Source organism: Macaca thibetana, chromosome X, assembly GCF_024542745.1.
Source record: "Macaca thibetana thibetana isolate TM-01 chromosome X, ASM2454274v1, whole genome shotgun sequence".
In the NCBI taxonomy this organism is placed as follows: Eukaryota; Metazoa; Chordata; class Mammalia; order Primates; family Cercopithecidae; genus Macaca; species Macaca thibetana.
The window spans coordinates 37,293,342-37,317,027 of record NC_065598.1 but is presented as its reverse complement, the minus strand read 5'-3'; the positions used below and the strand labels follow the sequence as shown (position 1 = coordinate 37,317,027).

The window sequence follows — 23,686 nt, the reverse complement described above, 5'->3', positions numbered from 1 at the left end:
AAAAAAATTATAACTTTGTAAAATTTATCTTGCTCCTCGACGTGTGTATGCGTGTGTGCGCGTGTGTGTGTGTGTGTGAGAGAGAGAGAGAGAGAGAGATTTCCTGGTAGGAAAGGTCCTTAGCTAGCTGAATTTTCTAGCAGCTGAGGTGTCTCTCTGGCCTTTCCATCTCTTCAAATTCCTCTGTTGCCTATGTCCAAAATTCAGTATTATAAACCTATTTCTAATCCAAATGGACGGCCTTTGTTTTACTTTTCCAATAGAGATGAAAGGTACTAAAACAACACATTTTAAACTCCTTAGATAAGCCAGTCTGTTTTATTACAATATATTTCTACTTGCTTTGTGTTAATAAAAATGAATTTCCAGAAATGTCACTAACAGTTTTTCTTTACTTAACACATAGCAAGTTTTGTCTTCATGGTGCATGTGTACCAGCTTTAACGGCTACGTTTATAAGTTCGCCAGGGCCGGAAGACATTTCTAGAACCCCATATGTTTCCATATCCCATAATATTCATTACGCCACCAAGAGAAAAGAATGGTGCATGGATTTCTTGACTTCCCTGTGAGAATTAAATATTTTTAAAGCTTTTAGAACAGTGCTTGGCACACAGTAAGCTCCATGCTTGATAAATTAAAATTAAATCACCTGTACATGCTGTCCCCATAACCACAGCTTAGAACACACTTCCCAAGGGTTTGTGACCACAAAAGCCAATCCTGTCAGAGCCTACTTGACCCCAGAGAAACCAATGTCTTTAATGAGGTTGAAGCACAAGAAACTGCCATTTTTGTTGGTCAATTTCAGTTGAATGTTGGCTATTTCATTTGATGGAATGTAACAGGAATTCAGTGTGCCCCAGCTTTATAACCATTATACCATGATTCGTCCCATTCCTGACTGGAATAATGGGGCTGAGGGGCATGGCGGACCGGCTTGGGGCCCAGCCACCTGTCTACACAGGAAAACCGCCTCCCTCCACTCGAGCAGGTCCAGGGATCAGGCCACAGGACCGGGGCTGCGGCCTGGGGCTGGCTCTGGGTGTCTGCACGCACCTGAAAAGGGGCCCAAGTTGCAGCAGGTGCAGCAGCAGTACGAGCGGGCGGTCGCGGCTGAGGTCGCGGTGTACGAAGAGAAGCGTGAGCTGCACGAGCGCGCAAGGCAGTAGCGAGAAAAGCAACGTCAGCGCCTGCCACATGCGGTCCCCGCCCGAGCGGTAGGTGCTGCTCAGGCTGAGAGCCGCCGTTGTCTCGGCCACGAACAGGAACACGGACGCCAGCACCGAGGCCGGGAATTTCATCTCCGCGCGTCAGCGGCTCTCACCGGGGACGGACGCAGTGGCGGTGGCTGTGTGGCTGTGGCTGTGGCGGCGGCGGCGGCGGCGGCGGCCGTTGCTCGAGGGGCTCCCAGCATGCCCAGCCCCAAACTGCTCCCGCGCTCTGCGCAGCCCGCCGAGGGCACGCGGGCCCGGCCGACCGGCCTGGGCTCTGGAGCTGGACCTGGGGGGGGCGGCCGACCTGGCTGGGGTGGGGTGGGGTGGGGCGAGCGGCGCAGCCTCGCCGGGACACGCCCACGCGCTCCGTGCGCCGCCCGCTCGCTCGCTCGCCAGTGCCGGCTGCGTCTCTGTGGTGACCTTCCCCTGGCGGGCCGCGAACCCGCGCCGTGAGACGGCTCAGGCAGTGGCGCGGGAGCTCAGAAGGATATAGTTGGCCCTGCGGGCGTCGCGCGCAGCCTCTGGGTCCTAGAGTCCCTTGGGTCCTATCTTGGGAAACTGTTCACATCCCTTTGAAAAACTGCGACCACCCAGGCCCAGAATTGGAGTCCCGACGCCTTTCTAGCCCAGTCTGTTTTCTTGGCCGAGGAAACGCGTGATTCTTCAAAGGGCCAGCGTTTCCGGTCTTTTAAAAATAACCAGACCACACATAGGCTTTTCAAAGTGCAAGAATATTGTCATGCATCCACCACCAAGTGGGAAAAGATTTCACTTTTCACTGTGCCATGTGAGCATGTCCCTTTGTCTTCCAAATACAGTGGTCTGAAGCATTGCTTCCAGTGGTGAAAAAGCGTCAAAGATCGTCCCTAAGAACCAATCTTTACCTCCCAGAAAAACTGACTACAAAGTGTATTCCTCTATAACTGTAAGTAATTCAGGGCAAAGATCAGGGCCTAATAAGGAAGCAGTTTTTTTATTCCAAGGCAGACCTCTGCTTATTGGTGTGCCAGCACCAAGACTAACAAAACTCCTTTTAGCCCATTGAACTTTCCACTATCTTCTTGATATCAGGATGTACTCAGCCCACCCCCGTCCCTCAGACCTCGATAAGCCACTAAATCTCTCTAAAACTCAGGTTCCATAAAGGGATGAGACTTAAATAATTATAAGATCTCTTCCCTTGTTGAAATTGGGGGATTTCAATCTTCAGACATCTCTGGCATTTTTCTATTTAAGAAAATAATGTAAACACAAATAGAATGTCAAGATTCAAAAGGAATCAAAACAAAAAAAAGGTACAGGGAGAGAATGTGGTGGGCTGTTTTTCTGTTTTTTATGTGGCATGAGAAAATCCATTTATGAGTTAAAGGACAGATTCAGCCAGCAGCTGAGAGGTAGCAGGCCCTTTCCCTGAAAGGATTACTAATGTCTATTTATAGAACACAGAAGGCCACCATGTCCTGGGCCAAGATACATACACTGCCACAAATACAGAATCAGCAGCAACACTCCACAGAGTATTTGTGTAATGTTTTACTTGACATCATGGTTAGGTTTAAAGAAAAAATTGGTAGCTTAGAATTATTAATCAGTACACTGAGTATTTAGCATTAGATTTTATTTTAAGGCAAAGGATTATCACAGGTTTTACATTAAGTGTACTGTACATAAATGTATTGTAAGGAGGGGCAATAAGCCAATAAATAACATTGCTTTAAACACTATAAAGTCCAGTTTATAGCGAATTATTTTCTACAGTACAAAACGAATACAGAAAACACATTTGGAAAGATCACAGTGTTTAGAACATTGTAGCAGCAGTTGTAAAAACCATAAGGTGCATCGCTAAGCTTCTGACTCTATCTTGCTTATAAAGAGATTTCACTATACCATGCAGTGGGCTGTGAGCAAACTCCCACGTGAAAAGGAAGCAATATCAACTGACTAGTACTATCCCCTCCAGAAACAATCAATAACAAAAGCTAAATTCTGATGAGCATTTGCAAGTTGATCCTTCTTAGTCTGCACACTTGCTCACTCAGTCTGCACACCAGCTAACTTGCTCCAGTGATCAACGTCTTTCTGTATTATCATTTGCCATTTTGTCCTTGAGAATAATATATACCTTATAGATTATGATTGCTAGTTTCCCTGTCAGACACCTCAGTGGGTTTTGACTAAAGATTAATGTCATGTATTGCATTATACTTTTTCACTAGGACCAAAATACCCATTATTTTTTAAAATATTATGTACATAATAATAGACTTATAGAAAGTGATGTTTTGGTGTATTAATAGGTAACATACTAGAATACTTGAGAATTTGGCTTTATTATAAAATACAGTAGTATGACATTTTGTGATATAGTAAAATATGTGGCAAAATATTCTACTCTAAATTTAGACCTAATTGCTGCAGATGTCTTTGAAAGAGCTTCGAAGTGCCCCTAAGGAAATATAATGATTAGCAAGAGGTCATATAACCTGTTATGGCAAAAAGACATTTTTTAAAAGGCTTTCATTTTGTGTCCGAGTCTTCCAAAATTCTACTTGTGTACAACAGATAACTGCTGTTTGATTTAGTGTTAACAGAAATTAGTAGGATTTTAAAGTAGTAACAACCAATCACTAATATTTGGTAATTTTTAAATAATTTTATGCTTTTAACTCTGCATTTGTGCCAAGGCAAATATATTGCAAAGAGTACAATTTTATTAATAATACTAATTATTTGATCAGTTCCTCAAAATTCAATAGTACTTTAAATAATAGTAGTTATTCATTCCTAGATACAATTTGAAACAAGCAGTTATACTATATTGACAGAGTATTTCTTTGTACCTCCCCATAAGTAAGAAATTGCCCTAATGTGCTGTTTGTGAAATGTATCATTAGGAAGGTGAGCTTTGTTTTTCTCAATGATTACAGTTATATTTCTGTTAAGTATTGTGAATTATGCCAAAAAAGCTTTTTGGAGCAGTAAATTCTATTCGCTGGGAAATACACATTCCAAAACTAACACGTGGTGCTTGACCCAGTATATATTCCCCAGTATATGGCTTTGCAAAGTGCTCCCCCTAATAATTTGATTCTACAAAATCCATTTTTAAATGTTTGTTAACTTAGAGCCATTGGATTAAAGATATTAAAACTCAGACTTCCACGAAGAGTTCCCCCAGATGTTCAAAGTTGAGAAAGCTGTACCTTTTTAAAGATTGGGCTGTCCTTCCTTATCAGATTCTAAAACCAAACTTTTGCACTTAGAATATTTAATTTCTACTGCTGAAGAGTCTATATGCAACTCATGTTACCTTTGGCATTTTCAAGAACATAGGGATTCCACTGCTGCTACAGTATTCAAAAGACATCTTTAATATTGAAATAGCAAAGTCCTAAAACACAAAGACAAAACTGATTATCTAAATCAATCCACATGTTCGAATATATCCACATAGAAGGGTTACCACATTCAACATGAACCAAATTCAGCAGCAGAATTAATTATATTGGTAACTGCCACTTAAGCATAGATTTTAAAACGAAATTTATGGGGACAACATCAGAGACCCCACTAAAACCAAGTTGCAAAAAGATCACTTGTTAAAGATTGACAGTAGTCAATTATAGTCTGTATCTTTAAAACTGACTGCTATGTCACAGCTACTTCATACATATTACTAGAACAGTACACATTAAAGCATGTACATTAACACCACACGCAAAATATAAAAATAAAACATCAGCAAGAATTGCATTGCTCTACTTAAGAAACTGTATGTATTTGGTGTTTACACATATACACATTCAGATGTCCCCCACCACACCCCCACATCTTTTTAGAGTGTTCACCATTTCTGAAAGAATAAGAGGAAGGTATATACTTTGGTACTTTCTGAAGATCTATGTCCAAGCGCAAGACTTTAAAGCCATCTGTTGGTTTCAATTTAGGAGGTGGTTGTTCTAGAACAAAAGAGATATTGTTCTCAGGTGATTCTGAATACAATGATAAATAGAAATTTATCCTTGTATTCACTTCCAAAAGGAGTGGAAAAAGAGAGGAAAACACAAAGTTTTTCTTATGGAGAGACACTTGTGGCAATTTCTATGATTCTTATAGACACAGAACTCAACAACTAAACAACGTCAAACAGGTTTCTTTACCCAGGAGAGTTTTCTCAATCTTTAAAATGTTAATGTATCATATAATCTTCAAAAGGGGGTAAAATAATCAAACTTTCCTAACTTATTTAATCACAGAATACATTTTTCCACAGGGCAGCTCTTGGTACTGCTGGGCTGCATTTGGGGAAATAGTGCAGCACTCATGTAATAGGCAGGTTCTGTTTCCATTTTCTCCCATAACAACAAAGGAAGGTAGAAAGACTTTATCAATACTAGGAACCAGGAATGGGATGCAGGCCCTGCACTGTCCAATACAATAGCCAACTCACATGCGCTCTTATACACTTGAAATGTGGCTACATCGAGACTGGAGATGTATAGGAAGTATAAAATACACACTGGAGTTTGAAGACTCAGTACAAAAATGTAAAATATCTCATTCATGTTTTTATATTGATTGTATATTGAAATGCTATCATTTTGGATATATAAGGCTAAGTTGAATACATTATTAAAATTAATTTCATCTTTTTCTTTTTACCGTTTTGATATAGCTACTAGAAAATTTGAAAATTGCATATGTGGTTTGCATTCATGGCTCACATCACGATTCTAGCAGACACTGCTGCTGTATTTGTGAAACTCATGGCTGTTGTCTTCTACAGATGGTTACTAATGGCTTCAACCTAGCAGAAGTTTTAATAAGCTTAGTCAAGCTTAATAAATAAGTTTAATAAACGTAATCAACTTAGCTTGAACATATCCTTTTACTGAGATCTAGCTAATAGCTAAATGTCAGCTTTTGATTCATATGCGATATTGACTCTCCTTAAGTCCGTCTCATTCTTTTTTGCTCGACTACTTACACACACACACACACACACACACACACACACGCTCGCACACAGAGGGATAAACTTTTTCCTACAAGGACTAAGAAAACCCAAAAGGGAAGCAAACAGAAAGTCTTTGCAAACTCTTTTCATAACCCTGGGTAGTTAAGCCTCATGCATCTTTACCCCCTTCTCCCTCTTCTTCCTGAGTATTGGACAGGGAGAAGAAAGAGAAAAAGAAGAGAGGATAGTCTGTTCTTTTAATCCACATAACTCACCAAACCCCAAAAGAACAAAAATATGGGTGATTTGGTTATTTTAAGTAATTTTTTCAAATTGAGTTCAGAAGGGGTAATTAATAGGTGCACAAAGGCAAAAGAAGATTCTGGGAATTCTGCAGATAAGTGACTTTGCCATTTGTGGAAGAGTCTAGATAAAAATGACAAGGTTCAATGATTCAAGAAAACAAAAACAAAATAAAATAAAACAAAAAACTCTAAAGGCATCATCCACCAGGCCTTGATTCATTCGTACTTTCAATTAAAGAAACAAGATGAGAGATTGCACCTCCAGTATGAGATTTATGATAATGGATGAGGGTCAAACATTTAATGTAGCATCAACCTTTTTGTAACATTAAAAATAAAATTGCCAGGTTTATTTATGGAGGGGAAGCAGGATAAATGCCACCACCACCCTATTCTCATGAATAGCCACACTCACTTGTGATCTGACTACTAGACCCAACTTCTGTTGCTGCTGACCTTGAGGTTGTCCGCCCTTCTGTCCAAAGGGTAATCCAGCCGTATTGAGGCTGGAACTCTTAGCTAAGAACAGACATGGATGGAAAAGATAAGGAGAAAACCTGCCCTCCCAGGCGAAAGGAGGTCACATGATAGAGCAGATACAGGAAAAAACATATCACAATGAACTATAATATTTAAAGAGGATAAGAAGGAGACGTTGGTGAATCAGGGGTGGTGCTGGGTTAGAGGTCCCAGAAAGCAATGAAACTCATGGGTAAAAATGGACTGGTTCTTTACAGTGTTAAACATGCATCCACAACTCACTCTGAGATACTGAGCTTCAGCAAGCTTCCCCTCACCCACCCCTTTGCCTGCCTTCTCATTTGCTTTCCTTGCCAAATTTATACCAATATTATGTGGGCTCGGCAAATTTGAGGCTCATTTAGCTATTAATTTGGGACAGTGCTGAATAAATAGCCCAGGTCCCCAAAGGAATGCCTAATATGCAATTGAGAGTATATTTTGATCACTATATGTCACATGGTTCTGAGACTTGAATTAAAGTGCAGATCAAACTCACCCCAGAATTACTTTATTTTCCAGTTCATTTTCTCTCTACAGACCTGGCTTGCCTGCTCCTTTTCTTGAGTTATTGGCACTGTAATCTTTTGTTCTCAGCAAGCAAAATAAATATTTGCATTAAAAGGAGCTTCTGAGCTAAATCAGTCTATTCCCATGTAGTAAGTCTTGTTGAATCAGAACCTTCTGAGGCAAAATGCTGTGCTCAGGACTGGTGGTAGAATATTTAAAAATGTACACTTGGTTTTTATCCATCTAGTGACCCAGACCTCAAGCACTGCATCCACATATAGAGATTCTATTTGGTGGAAATGCTTATTGGAAGTCATAACTGGGCATGATTTTTCTATGTATATAGTGGGTAAAATATAACATCCCTTTTAAATATATAAAGCATCTGCACATTAGAAGACTCACTTATATTCATTTTATCATTGACAACTTTTATAACAATCCTGTGAAGTAAATAGGGTGATTATTATTATTACTATAGTGGCCCCTAAAAGTGGCAGAGCAAGACTTTGAGATTTCCAGAACAGGGCTCTTTGCACTACTAATGTTTTTCCTTTTAATTGTGTGTTCATTTAACATGGCTAGAAATTACAAACACATTTGTTTCATTGAAATTACTGAGATTTGCTCTTTCAAATTTGAAACAATTTCAGTATTACCATGATTAAAATCTTAATATGTCAAAAAAGTTAAAGAAATAAGCTGCCACTGGAAGAGATGCAATTTAGCACAGACCAAGAAAACGACTGTTTCTCGAGTTATCAGTAAGTAAATACTGTTATCTTAATAGCATAGTCAACTACCTAAAGAAGCACAGGGAAATGTACTCTAGCAAACCCCTGTTCTACTCAGTTATCAAGTTACAAGTGGAAGTGAAAAACTACAAACTGATGACTGAAACAGGTTTGGGCAAGATAAAAATATATAATATTTTGGGGTGTGTGTGGAAGAGATGGTATGTAATTACATTAATGAAACAAAATACACAGAGTTGTAATGGTTTCCAAAATGTCCTGCTATCAAAGTAGAATGCAGTCTCCCCATTACTGAGAGACTCTTTCAATGTATCCTCAAACATTTCCACTATTACCTTCAGGGTTTATAATTGCTCACGCTATGTATAGTAAATAATATTAAAGTTATACTAGTGGTGGTGAAAATGCCCCTGTAGCCTTTAAGAGACAACAGGCTTAAGTACTACATTAAAAATGCTACCACAGAGAAGGGGGGCAAGTTGGATAATTAAATAAGAAGGAACATGCCACACTTTCCTACAGCAAAATGTAAGGATCTTTTTTCCCCTTCTTCGAAAAATAATATAGAAGAGGACCTTCCAAAATCTACAGTTCTTTCAGGAAAATGAAAAGCTTCATCAACATGTTTAAGTGCTAAACAAGCCTATTGTTGTTTCTAATTTGCCGAGATGTCATTTCATAAAGACAATACTCAAACATGGTCCTTGCTTAGATTTGACACACAGAAGGGGTTGTCTTTCATAATGGTTAGCACATCATCATCAGACCTATCAGACCTTAAAAGGGCAGATAGGCCCGGAAGTGGTCTTGTTTTTCTGAAGTTACTAGAAATGGAACTGATATGATAATGAGCTAGAGTATCAGTTCTGAATGCTTTAGGTTTCAGGTCTCAAGGATGAAATGTGAAAGAACAGCAAATGGAAACAGAAGGTAGCTTTGAGGGAAAGGTTATTTTGTTCACTATTGTATCCCCAGATTCTAGTCTAGAATACTGAATAAATAAACTTAGAAAGTGAAACCCTGGGTCTGAATCCTTGTTTTGTCCTTTTCTAGCTGTGAGACTTTGGAGCATTTACCAAACACATCTTGAGGGGTTCTTGGACGATAAAAACTGCATGTGTTCCATAAAGCTCTGTATATAGGATGGTTATTATATTCAGCCTATATGAAAGAACTTCTGGACCCAATCTAGAGTCATCTGAAAGCTGCTATTTACGTGGTATCACCCCAAACTGAGCATTTTCACTGATGAACAACTGAGGCCAATTTGATACAGTTATATCTGAGGATGTAAAAACGAAACAGGAAACTTAAAAGTTGTATGCATTTCAAAATAATTTTGTCCTACTTTATTGCAATGAGTGCAAACATACACAGTCATAAAATACACAAAGATAGTTGTTGCTTTCTTTGGTCAGATTCTTTGAGAATGTTATGAATGCTAGAGACCCTTATCCCTGCAAAATGAGCACACACGAACAAACTGGTCCATACACATACATACACCAACACACTTGTAGGTTTGCTTTGTAGGCAACAGAGCATTCCCTAACTCATTCCAAAGTCTATGATTCGAGTTAAGAATTACTGAAATAAAGAATAAGTATTTGGATTTACATGGGAATACATATGGAATACACACATACATACACACATACACATAATATATCCAAATATTTAATGCCTATTTAAATGTCTTATAAAGTACACAATTTCCTACTCAATCTGATATATGCAATTGCCACTGACCAAATTCTAGGAAAAGGGTCAACTCATGCTCTGCATATTGAAGTGACAGATGCTCCTATAGTGTTCTGCAAACCACTGTTTACTTGAAGCAATTTCACAACTTCTATGTGTTTACAGCAGGGTTGAATTTAATATGACAACTTGGCTCAATGAGTATTACAGCCAATTTCTAGTGGACCCTGTGTCTTGGAAGGTAAGGTAACCAACCACAGAATTCACTCATCTCTTCATGTAATAGTATAAAATGGAGCAAAATTATTTCCACAATCACTGGTAACTTCCCCAGCCTGTCTCCCTGTCCCAAACAAAGGCAGAAATGACACATCTTTGTAGTGGTTACCCTGATCTTTGAAATTAGTGATTTTTACCAAGAGTATATTTTATAGTTCAGCTAATAGCTCCATCAAGATTATGTACATAAAGGCATTTTAAAAATTACTAACAATAGACAATACACAGTTCACACTTCCTATGGAGAAAAACACTTGATAGCAACACTTGCTATAGTATAAGTTTACTAGCTTATAAATTTTGCTATTCTAATTGAGCTTTGAGGAGAAAAAGGAACCAGGAAAAGAGATGTTCTAAGGTCTAAGAAAACTTCAAATTTTAGTATCTGAACTAAGCTATGATATGATTTCTTTAAATTGCCCAGGGTAATGAAAAAAAAATGGAGATTCATATGCAAATATCTTTACTCAGTAAAAAACATAAATTTCAATAAATATAAGCACAGGACAACCAAGAGTTTATTTTTATACTTCAGCAACCTGACAATTCATCCCTCATAGCAGTTTTCAGCTGGGCAATTATTTTAATTTTTGATTGTCTTTATTTCTGAATTTAAGGGTAGAGGGCACACGCAAACGGTCAAATTCTCATTGAGATTGCAAAGGTATTAGCATATTTTTTTGTCATAGTCCACACTTGCAGTTTGGTTTTCTATGTCATAACTGAAAAACAGATCATTTCTCTTTCCCCTTTTCCTATGATCCCTTGTTTCACATCTATTCCCTGAAACATTAAATCTCTGCAGTTTTGAGATGAGTTGTGGTATCTTTATTTTGCAGATCCTTTCTCAAATCTGGCATCATGTTGCCTTCACCTGCCTGATTCCTTCCTTCTGGTGGCAATGTTAAGGCTCATGGTCGCGATACCATTGAATGTGGCTTATGTGGAAACTGCCTTGGCTTGGCTCAGGGGATCTCTGCAGGGCCACAGTGGAAGATGGAGCCTTCTAAACAAAGACGCTGAAGAGAGGGAATTCAGCCTGATTGGGCTGCAGCAGGTCAATCAGAAAGCACACTGTCCCGGAGAAGCCTTCATACAAGCTGTATATACTTTCAAGGACCCGAGAACCGGCCTTGAATTCCTCAGTAAATAAGAATTGAGCGAACCTAAGAGAAGAAGAAAATATGAACAGTTTACATGAGTGTTTCCATATTATGGACCTTGGGTTGCTTCTTCCTCTTCTATTAAAGTTTTAGCATAATTTTATTTCCAGAATTATATAATTAAGTATTTTAAGAAACACATTTTCTCTGTTAAAAAAAAAAGAAGAAGATCCATTATATAACTGTGTATGTTTCACAACAAATTATGCTGGCAAGCAAATCCAACTATTCTTAGAGTTTGCAAAGCAAAGCAGTTTGGAATTTTCAAGGATTTCATTCTTTCTGTCATCCAGTAATTAAAGTAAAAAAAGACAGATAAATTGCTCTACTTTTATTTATCTTGAAAAGAAGCAAAGTGATACGTGACTGTTCCTTTAAAAAAGTAAATATGCTGTGTTTCTGCAGGCATATTACTTCTGAGCTGGGTTTTCATTTATATGTGACAAAAAAGCAGAGACTGTGAAAATAAATGGGCAAGATTTTATACAATCTGTGCTGTGAGCAAACAAGGGAATAAGATGAATAGGAAAAGGCAGCAGCTTCACAATGATAACATCAAATAGCAAACGCAGCTACAAGAGAGATTATTTTTGAGACATCCACCTTACATTAAATCACAGGCCTCTAAATTCCCTATGGAGGACCTTTTTTCTTTTACCCATATTTGCCACAAATATTATTCAGATGATTTTTAACAAGTAACATTTTTATAGCAGTTTACAGCTTCCAAAGTGCCATTACCTACATCATCTTTTTTTACTGACTTGCTCTACTCATTCCCATCAAGAACACAAATAATCACCAATCCAGAGGCTGGAGTTCACAGCTTGGTAAGACTCAAGCACTGATACTGTCATAAATTTAGGTTACTGCTACTACATAGGGGGTCTTACAAAGGGTAATTATTTATTTGATTTTTTTTAGGGCTTTTGGAATTACATACGGCAGCTTAAAATAAATCAGCAGGAGGCCGGGTGCGGTGGCTCACGCCTGTAATCCCAGCACTTTGGGAGGCCAAGACGGGCAGATCATGATGTCAGGAGATCAAGACCATCCTGGCTAACCCCGTCACTACCGAAAATACAAAAGAATTAGCCGGGCATAGTGGTGGGCGCCTGTAGTCCCAGCTACTCGGGAGGCTGAGGCGGGAGAATGGCGTGAACCTGGGAGACGGAGCTTGCAGTGAGCTGAGATCGTGCCACTGCACTCCAGCCTGGGCAACTGAGTGAGACTCCGTCTCAAAAAAAAAAGTGTGTGTATATATATATATATATATATACACACACACACACACACACATATATATATATCAGCAGGAAACAGATTGTAATTCTGTTTGGTACAATTTTTCTAGAACTGTTTTTCTGAATATGCAAAAATTTTAAAATGGAATTTAAAATTTTAAACAGTAGAATATTAATGCATCACAAGAGTTACTTCTAAATTTGTAATAATATAGCCAGCATCATGATATAGCTTCAGTTGGGCTCCTCAGGAAAAAAGTTTTCAAGTATATAAAATAAACCACACAGTATTCCAAAGGAAAATAATTATATTAAAACACAACAAAAAATTTTAAAGCCAAATTTGTGATATAATAACATATGTATTATTTGCTAACACATTAAATGCCAAGGTACAACAGTGGATTTAATAACTGCTAGCATTTCTAGCTAGTGATGTGAATATAACATATTTTACAATATCTGCAACAAGGGTAATATGACATGAGAATATCTATGAATTCTATTGTTTGCAAAGTCACAGCTACTAATACTTCTGTGACTTATTACCTACATTCAGAAAATTAGGAAATGTTACCTTTAAGTTTGAGATACAATCTCTTTGTCAAGCAAACTCACAAATCCTAGATTAAGAACCCCTGGTATAGTAGAAAGAGCAAGGGCTTTGGCAAATTTCTCAAATTGACTTTAAAATGGTGAAGTTGCAGAACTGGATAGTGTTATATGTAAAGATAAAGGATATATCATATACCAGGCTCTGAGAATATAGCAAGCATTCAATAAATAGAAAATATTACTTTTTACATAAACATATAATAAAAGGAGATTTATAAAACACAAATGTAAAAGACGATTTGTAAAATCATAGTATAAAAGAAACCCACAATGTTGCTGGCTCTTCTTCTGACCTTTCCCCCATGCACTCATTTGTTTGTTGCATTATTACATGTTATTAAAGTATATATGATTTGGTATCCCGTATTTTTTCACTTAAAATATGCTAAATATTTTCTATGCTTTTCAAAATAATTTCTAAATGATACATAGCAACTTAAAATAGTACCGGCAATGTCTGAGAGTAGCAGTTTCATTGTATTCTGACCTGTATTGTATGTTATTATTTGTGAAAAATATTTCAAAAATCGATCCAGTGGTGCAAAATTAAACAAATTTTTTTCTAAAATTTTCTCAGTCAAAATGGAAGTCAGCGTGCTAATTACAGAACTAAAAAGAATAGAAGACACAATAAAATATGAAACATTTCATATCAAAACCCATTGATTATGACCAAAACTGAATGTAGAAGAAAATTCATAGATCTGTGAGTTACCATTATTATTAATAAAATGATGGAATGCTTTCTAATTAAGCATGTATAAACTCTAGAACACAACAAAATGAAAGGAGGTAAAAGTGGAAAACAAAAGAGAAAAACAAAAAAAAGTTAATAAGCAAAACCAGAAGCCAGTTCCTTGAGAGGATTAACAAGATAGAAAAAACACTGGTGCAGCTGACCAGGAAGGAAAAGCATTAGAAATCACCAAGGGCACATAGCCACAGAGATAGGAGATTAAAAATATTATGGAACTATACGATCAGAACTCTATGTCAAATATTTGAAAATTCATAAGAACTAGATGGTTTTATAGAAATATATGCACTACCAAAAAGAAGAGGTAGAAAACCCGAGTGATTAAATAAGCATAAAAGAAAATTAAGAAGTTGTCAAATATTTTTCTGCAGCCATAAAATCCAACTGTATGTTAAAAAATAATAGGTGACAACCAAGTAATATTCATTTTAGGGAGGTACACATTTTTTAACATGCAATTGTTAAAGTATGCCCCTAGCCAACAGACAAAATGGGCTCCCCTTGGCAAACTCAGGTGCTCCAAGTTAAAACAGGACCAGGCAGCTATGGCTGGGTGAGGGAGTGATCATGTACTCTGTGTTCTGAGAAAGACATTGTAAAAGCATCACAGGACCTTTCTTTCTCCAAACCAGTTCCTGTTGTGAGTGCCAAGATATGCCAGCCCTCCACCCGCCATTTGGAAGAAACAGGTGACAGAGACTTCTGGTTTTCAGCTTGGAAAGTAACTAATCAGAACACACCTAAGCCAAACAATCAGAGTCACCTGCCATGGCCAATCAGGGCTCAGCTGCACTGACCAATCAGAACTGAGTTTCAATCCTTTATTTGCATAAAAGGACCTGACCCTGGGCAGGCAACTTTGCTATAAAACTCAGCCCTGAGAGGCTGCTTCATTTTACACCACAGGCTGTGTATCCTGTTTGCAAACTGTTCACTGGAATAGTCTCTTTCCTACACATTACGTTTCAGAGAACTTTTGTTCACACAATGCCCAAAGAATACTCAGATATTACCTCCACATTTCCAGTCTTCTACATGTTAGTGAGAAATGTAAGTTGTCTAAAGAGACCTGGACCCTAAATCTTATATCCAAGACTCTGTAAGCTAGGACTGGCCTGCCAGAAAATACTTAATGGGTACAAAGTTCATTATTTGAGTGGCGGATACCCTAAAGTCCTGACTTCACCACTATGCAATCTATCCAAATAACAAAATTACACTGAATTCCATACATTTACACAAATTTTTTAAAAATAAAATATTAAAAATTACAAAAAAGAAAATAGAGGGGTTGTTCTGATCCCTTTTAATACACTTTACAGGTAATAAATGAATTTCATTCATTTCTGATGAAATTTAGCCCAAAGGTGAAATCCCACTACCCTAGATAATATCCAAAATTACTTTCTTTTTCTATGTTTGTGCACCTAAGGAGATTAAGAAACCAGGAATCAATTATATTACAGATTTCCTAAACAATAGAGCTTCAAATTGAAGACTTACATAAGTTAGTATTTGCCCTTCAGTGCATTCATATAAATATCATGAAAAATAGTTTATGTTTTCTAAACATTAAATATTAGATAAGTTGACCTGGAAAGGCCTTTCTGAGAACGTGACTTTTGAGTGAAAGTCTGAATGAAATGGGGGAGCTAGGAGATATATGTAGAAAGTGAACATTACAGGTGGAGGGAACCAAAACTTCCAAGGCCTTGAGGTGGAGTGTGCCTGGCATCCTAATGGGATTACAAGGAAGCCACAGTGGTAGAGAGAACCAGGAGGAAGAAGAGTAGGCAATGAGATTAGAGAGGTAATGGGAGGCTAGATCATGTAGGACCTTTCATTCATAGGAAAGACTGGCTTTTACTCTGAATCATATAGGAAGCCATTGGATTACACTGGACAGAGAAGTGTTATAATCTAACATGATAAACATTATAAGAAGTGAATATAAAAGACCATGGTAAAAACATAGAAGCATTCCTAGTAAAATCAGCATAAAAGCAAGGGTGTTTACTATCACTCTTATTATTGAACATTGTTATAGGATTGCATTGTTATAGAGAAGAATCATGTAGTGGGAAAAAAATACCATGCACATGAGAAAGGAAGTAACAGAATGATAGTTATTTGCAGATATGTGTGTATCTATTCAGAAAACCCAATATAATCAATAAAAAACTAATAGAAATAGTAATGGAGTTCATTAAGGCAGCTAGATATATTATTATGATAGTTATGAAAAGTAAAATACTTATAAGATACAGTCTATATTTATATGAAAAATTACGTATTAAAATTGATAAACTTCAGTGATGTGTATGTTTTAAAAGCTTTCATAAATACAAGTAATAAATGATATGAAAATATAATGAAGGAAAAGAGTCCACTCACAACAAACCTGGAAATATAAAATACCCAGGAATAAAATTAACAAAAAACATACAAGACCTTCTTCACAAGATCAAAACTTTACCAATGACATTTGTTTAAACTTAAATAAATGGAAAGGTATACCATGTTTCTGGATGGAAAAATTCAATATTCTAAAGATGTTGATTCTCATTAAGTAATCTATAAATTCGATGAAATTCCAATCAAATTTCTGTAAGATTTTTTAAAAATATGACGAATTGACTCTAAAATACAATTAAAAGAATAAATGAGAGAATGATAGGTAGAATATGGGGAAACTATGGAACTCATATATTTATATAAACTGTTTATAAAAAAATTGGAATTTCAAATCATGAGGGTAACTGGTCAACAGATGCTATTAGAATTTTTTTAATAAACAAAAATAGATACCTATCCGAGACCATTTAAAAAGTAATTTCTAGCAGAATCAAAAAATTTTAATGTCAAAATAAAATCATAAAATTATTACAAGCCCATGTAAATTAATAGTTTTCTAATCCTGAAGTGGGAAAGGGCCTTTTAAAGCATAACACAAAATCTAGAAATTTTAAAGAAAAGATTGAAAACTTTTACAAGAAAAACACTTAAAACTTTGGTATGACAAAGGCTCCGAACAAAATTAAAAGAGAAATGGCAAAGCAGGAAAATATTTACAGCATGCATTGACAAAGAGTTACAATCCTGAATAGAAGCATCACAACAGGGAAAAAAATGGGCAAAGGATGAAGACAGGCTATTTATAGACCAAGAAATACCTATGGACCTAATGACTTCAATTCTAAAATTTCTCTGACAAGTGCTTTCACAAGTGCACAGAAATGTATATATTGGATATTTGGGGAAATTTTGTTTGTATTAGTAAAGATTACACAAATGTCAAGTGTCCATTATTTAAGGATTGGTTAATTATGGTACACACATAGTGAACAACTACATAGCCATTTTTTAAAAAATGAGATAGATTCATACAAAATGAAATAAAGAGCGTCCCTTAAAAATTGTTCATTTAAAATTATAAGCTGCAAATATAGCGGAGAGGTGGTGGGCTCACACCTGTAATCCCAGCACTTTGGAAGGCTGATGCAGGAGGATAGCTTAAGACCAGGTGTTCAAGGCCAGCCTGGGCAACATAGCGAGATTCTCTCTACATAAAAAAAAATTAGTAGTTGTTGTTTCAATCCATTCTTGCACTGCTATAAAGAAATACCTGAGATTGGGTAATTTACAAAGAAAAGAGGTTTAATTGGCTCATAGTTCTGCAGGCTGTACAGGAATCACAGCAGCTTCTGCTTCTGGGGAGGCCGCAGAAGCTTCCAATCATGGTAGGAAGTGAAGGAGAAACAGACACATCTTACATGGCCAGAGCAGGAGCAAGAGGGGAGGGGGAAGTGCTACACACTTTTAAACAACCAGATCTCTTGAGAACTCTATCACTATATAGTACCAAGAGGGGATGGTGCCAAACCATTCATGAGAACTCTGTCCCCAGGGTCCAATCACCTCCTATCTGGCCCCACCTCCAACACTGGGGATTATAATTCGACATGAGATTTGGTAGGGAAACATATCCAACCCATATCAGCCACATATGGTGGCATGAACCTGTGGCCCTACCTACTCAGGAGGCTGAGCTGTGCCCATGAGTTGCAGGCTACAGTGAGCCATAAATCACACCACTGCACTCCAGCCTAGGTGATACAGTGAGACCCTTTCTCAAATAAATAAATAAATAAAATTATAAGCTACAAACAGTACATATAGAACTATTATACATATATAGTAGTAGGAGCTCATTAAAATATATATGTACACATATACATTTATGTGAACATACATTTATGCATAAAGAAAAGTCTGGAATTATAAAACTCAAATTTATACTAATAACAATGAACATTTACATTGCAGTTACTATGCGCCAAGCATTATTTCTAAATGATTTTTCATATATTAACTTGTTTAAACTACCATACATTCCTATGAGGTAGGCACTATTTTCCATATTTTATGAAAGAAGAAACTGAGAATCACTTGTTAAAATGAGCTAAGTGACTTGTTAAAGGTTGCGTGACCTGTTAAAGGTCACTTAACAGTCACTTAGCTCATTTTAATAAGTGATTTGTTAAATGTCACACAATCAATTTGATAATCATCAGTTGTACACTTTCAGTGGGAATCTTCACAATGGTACAGGGGCTACTCTAGCACCCCCTCCCACCTCTGCCAAGTGACAGCTCAGATTCATGGGAACCAGACTACATGGGTGGGCATGAGAGACCACTCTGGCTTAGAAGACCTAAGTGTCACACAAGAAAACAATATCTTTTGTAACCATTCATGGCTATGGACGGCTTCTAAGTCCCTTCAAAGTGAATGCCACTTTCATGCCACTCTGCATTCAGGGAAGCCCCTACTTGTGCTTTTCATCAGATTATTTATAGTTCATTTATGGTCCTCCTGGCCCAGTTTACCCAGCTTACCAGTCAGAGTTAATATCTATTAAAAGCAATGTTGTCTGGTATATAGCAGATGTTCCATCTTTATCAAGTTTACAGGGAATAAACTATAGAGGAAAATTTTATATTGTCTGTCAAAATTACAAATCATATATATATATAGCCCAGCAATTTCATTTCTAGAAATTTATCTTTCAGATATACCTATACATGTGCAAATGATATATGCACAAGATTAGTCATCATAGCATTATTTGTAGTACACAATATTGGAAATAACCTAAATATCCCCATAATACACACACACACACACACACACACACATATACATTTTAGTTTAGATATTTGACCCTTCAAATCTCATGTTGAAATTTGATCCCCAGTATTGGAGGTGGGACCTAGTGAGAGACGGTTGGGTCATAGAGGCAGATTGCTCATGAACAGATTGATGCCATCCTCCTGGTAATGAGTGAGCTCTCACTCTATTTGTTCCCAGAGATGATTGTTAAAAAGAGCCTGACACGTTCCTCCTCTCTCCCTTCTTCTCTCCCCATGTGATACCTGTTTTCCTTCCCCTTCTGCCATGAGTAGAAGCTTCCTGAAGCTTTCACCAGAAGCAGATGCTAGTGATGCTTCTTGTATGGTCTGCAGAATCATGAGCCAAAGGAAACTTTTTTCTTGATAAACTACCCACCCTCAAGTATTCCTTTATAGCAACTCAAATGGATTAAGACATTTACTTATACACCATGTACACAGAATATCTTTGGGAAGATAACCAAAAAAACTGTCTCTAGGGTAAGTCAACTGCATGGCTACAAGGCACAGTTGATGTATTTATTTTTACACTTTTCAAACCATGTGACTGTATTACTAATTCAGAAAAATAATTAGATTAAAATTTTGAAAAAAAGAGACCCATAAAGAACAGCTGACCTTTGAGCTCGGTAGATATATTTAGAGTTTCCCGTGAGCCGGTACAGCAGCAGGAAGACATAGGCACTGCCGGCTACTCCATGGCAAATCCCAGGCCCCTTCTTTAGCAGGCCTTTCTGCCAAGTGAGTTCCCCACACCGAATACATGTGTCCAGGTACTGCGGTTTCTTGGAAACTAGATAAGCTTTGGCAAACAGATAGGCAATTCCTGTGAAAACATCAAAGACATTAGAGGTGACTTTCAGGACTTAATACTTTGGAGCAGAACTTCTAGAACTATAAAAAGCTCATGAGTACTGGTAAAACACAGATTCTAATATTGTAGTTCTGATGTGGGGCCTGAGACACTGCATTTCTAACAAGCATTCTTCTAAAGACCACACTTTGAGTAGGAAGGTGCTAGAATGTTCTATAAGAGAATCTTATTTTCCTGGTGAGATTTTAATTTGTTTTAATTGTATTGCAGGGTTGGCCCCGGGAGAAAGAGCAACGTTTTTATTGACGTACATAGATTGATAAAATCTTAAATTTAATTTATGAATGGGTTCATATTTAATGACACATACTCTAGTAAGCATTATGTATATTTGGTTATTTGAAATGGCTAAATATTTGTAATGAATTTGTAGTTTAAAATTTGTAATGTTTATAACTATACACATTTTCTTAAGAGCAAAACTGGGAGTCTTTCCAAGAAAAACAATGCTCCAGAAGGACCTTGCGAAGACTACTACTTTAGCTGTGAAGTGAGTCCTTCCCACCCTGATTGTTCCAAGGAAAGAACTGTTCCTTCAAAGCTCTTCAACAAAAGTAGTATCAATTACAAGAGAAACAAGAGAAGCAACAGCTATTAATAGAAATGATTTTCCCCAAGTTCTAGGTGTTCATATTCAGTGAGGAGGTTGGTATCACAAGATCACATTCTCTCCTGCATAGCCTACCTTTCTCCTATACAAAAAGTGCGAAAGACTGAAATATAGCTGGTATCTTGACTACCTCATCAATCAGAGTTATCATTGCCTTTCATTGCTTTGACCCTATAGGCTATTTTACAACTCTGTAGAGATAGAAATTGTCTTGTAGAAAACTGATAGTAATGTAAATATTTTTTGTCCCTAGAAGCTCACATTCTGTCTGGTAGAGGTTGACTTCCCTCTGCCTCTGTGGAAGAAGCCAGTTTTGCATTTATTAAGCAAACTTATTTCAGCATTCCTAATGGCCTATATAAATATGTCTACTCTGGATTTTCCTTTGAAACAGTTGTAACACCTTTCTGGTTCCCTCATTAAATAATGAGCTCAGTAAAATGGTTCATACATATTCTTTTTATATTTGTATGAGGGTCATGATTTCATACTCTTTTTAAGTTTATCCTTTAATATGCCCTGTGATTAATACTTACATAGCAACAAGCTCTTTGCTCAGTCAGTGCTTTCCAGTCAACTACTGACAATGTTTACCTACAGCATTCTCCTACTTCAGTTTTAGGAACAAAGTATCTTGTACAAACTAAAGGATGATATTGAAAGAACTGAACTTATTTAATCATACATTCATTCATTCATTGCGTCCACTCATTTGACAGTAGTCATTGATTATGTACTGTATGCACAGCTCTAGGCAAGGCTGGCATCATGGGCATGCCACCTGTGCAGGCCTACAGCCCATACTCCTTAAAAGGGTCCCATGTTGAGTTTAATGCTCTGCTATTACCACCTTGAAATTTTTAATAATTTTTCTAAAAAGAACTTGCATTTTCATTTTGCTATGGGCCTCCCAAATTATATACTCAGTTCCAGCCCTGGGTGATATTAAATAAATGCTAAACATGACTCCTACCCTTCAGGAAGGCACTCTCCAAAAAGGGAGATAAAAATATATGCATATGACTGATACATAATAGGATATATAGTTCGTGATGCTGCTGGAACATAAAATAAATGGTTCTTTCAATAATACTAGTGGAATCCGAAAGGTGGAAGCTCCAGGCCGGGTGCGGTGGCTCATGCCTGTAATCCCAGCACTTTGGGAGGCTGAGGCGGGTGGATCACGAGGTCAGGAGATTGAGACCATCCTGGCTAACACGGTGAAACTCCGTCTCTACTAAAAACTACAAAAAATTAGCCGGGCATGGTGGCGGGCGCATGTAGTTCCAGATACTCAGGAGGCTGAGGCAGGAAAATGGCGTGAACCCAGGAGGTGGAGCTTGCAGTGAGCCGAGATCGCGCCACTGCACTCCAGCCTGGGCGAGAGAGCGAGACTCCATCTCAACAACAACAAAAAAAAGAAAGGTGGAAGTTCCCTACAGAGATAGTTAGATGGGGCCTTAAATGGAAGGAGCACTTTTTCAGAACTTTGAAGGATACATACAAAATTCCAGGCCCAAGATGAAGTAGGGAGGGCATTCTATCTAGCACCAAGATTAGCAAGGGCAAAGATATGGAGCCAGGAAGGACAAGCCACATGAAGGCTAGTGGGGCAATGTTCTAACCAACAGACCAGTGGGGAACAAGACTAGACTGGGTTCTGATTATGGATGGTTTTACAAATCTAATTAGATAGCTTGGACTGTACTCTGTGGTCATCAGGGAACCAGTGGAAGTGTTTTTGTTGTGGATTGGTTGGCTTTTATTTTTGTATGACAATGTGATTATTATGGACAAAATGTGCCAATTTTAGTGGTGTCAGGAGAGACCTAAAGAAGGTAACAGGGTAGCTGTGAGCTGGTTGTTAGCAGAAAGACAAAAATGAAGCCAATGACCTGTACGTTCATCACAGCACTATTCACAGTAGCAAACACATGGAGTCAACCTAGGTGCCCATCAATGGTGGACTGGATAAATAAAATGTGGCACATATACACCACGGAATACTATGCAGCCATAAAAAAAGAGATCATGTCGGGAACATGGATGGCGCTGGAGGCCATTGTCCTTAGGAAATGAATGCAGGAACAGAAAACCAAGTACCACATGTTCTCACTTATAAGAGGGAGTTAAGTGATGAGAACACATGGACACAAAGATAGGAACAATAGACACCAGGGCCTACTTGAGGAGGGAGGGTAGGAAGAGGGTGAGGGTTGAAAAACTACCTGTTTGGTACTATGCTCACTACCTGCATGACAAAATCCTTTGTACACCAAACCCTAGTGACATGCAATTTACCCATGTAACAAACCAGCACATGTACCCTCTGAATCAAAATAAAAGTTGAGAAAACAAAATATAATAAAGTGTTAATTGTATATTATGTAAATTTCACCTCAATAAAAAAAAGAAACAAAAAAGCTTCTTTAAAAAAACCAAAAGCCAATGAAAGAGAAATTTTGCAGAACTTGGTAAATGTTTCTATATTAATTGGGCATCTACTATATGCCAGGCACAGTAGTAGGTGCTAAGCTCTTAAAAAGTCTCTATCTTCATGGTGTTTTTCAGCTTAACTGGAAGTATTAATTAGACTACATGAGGGGAAATAGAAGTCTCATGGAAGCACACAGGACGGCCCCTAGCACACACTTGGTAGAAGGAAATGACTATTAGAGGGGTGACACCATCTAACCTGATTATTGGGGGTTGATAAGGAATTAGCAAGGTGTACTGCATGCTGTTGATGACCTGCATGGATCAGCTTTACGTTACCAGCAAGTGCCTCATTTCCCAGTTCCTGTGAAAGTCGACAACTAACAAAGCTCACTGCTGCATCTTCTTGAGAGATTTGCCCTCAGAAAAATGAGAGGCTATGCTATGCAGCCACCCCTCACAGGGATGACACAGGGATACAAAATATCGGCTTCCTTGCCTCAAGGGAGACCCAGCTTCTTGATATAATCTGTGTTTCTTAGCTTCTCC

General features: G+C 37.7%; 2 protein-coding genes across 3 annotated transcripts in view; both read right to left on the bottom strand.

Moving 5' to 3' along the window:
- Positions 1 to 1,528, bottom strand: part of XK (X-linked Kx blood group antigen, Kell and VPS13A binding protein) — a 45,028-nt gene extending 43,500 nt beyond the window's left edge. The window contains exon 1 of the mRNA XM_050776526.1: positions 1,060 to 1,528. Within this exon, the coding sequence (XP_050632483.1) occupies positions 1,060 to 1,304 (245 nt within the window). The 5' untranslated portion in view covers positions 1,305 to 1,528. The remainder of the gene's footprint in view (positions 1 to 1,059) is intronic.
- A 1,290-nt stretch (positions 1,529 to 2,818) lies between these two features.
- The window catches only part of LANCL3 (LanC like family member 3), a 102,516-nt gene continuing 81,648 nt past the window's right edge, over positions 2,819 to 23,686 (bottom strand). The window contains exons 4-5 of one of the 2 annotated variants that reach the window (XM_050776527.1): positions 19,836 to 20,043; positions 2,819 to 11,412 (exon numbers count right to left, since the gene is read on the bottom strand). In XM_050776527.1, the coding sequence (XP_050632484.1) occupies positions 11,253 to 11,412; positions 19,836 to 20,043 (368 nt within the window). In that variant the 3' untranslated portion in view covers positions 2,819 to 11,252. Of the gene's footprint in view, positions 11,413 to 18,942; positions 19,007 to 19,835; positions 20,044 to 23,686 lie in introns of those variants that run through there. The other variant, XM_050776529.1, reaches the window with a different exon arrangement.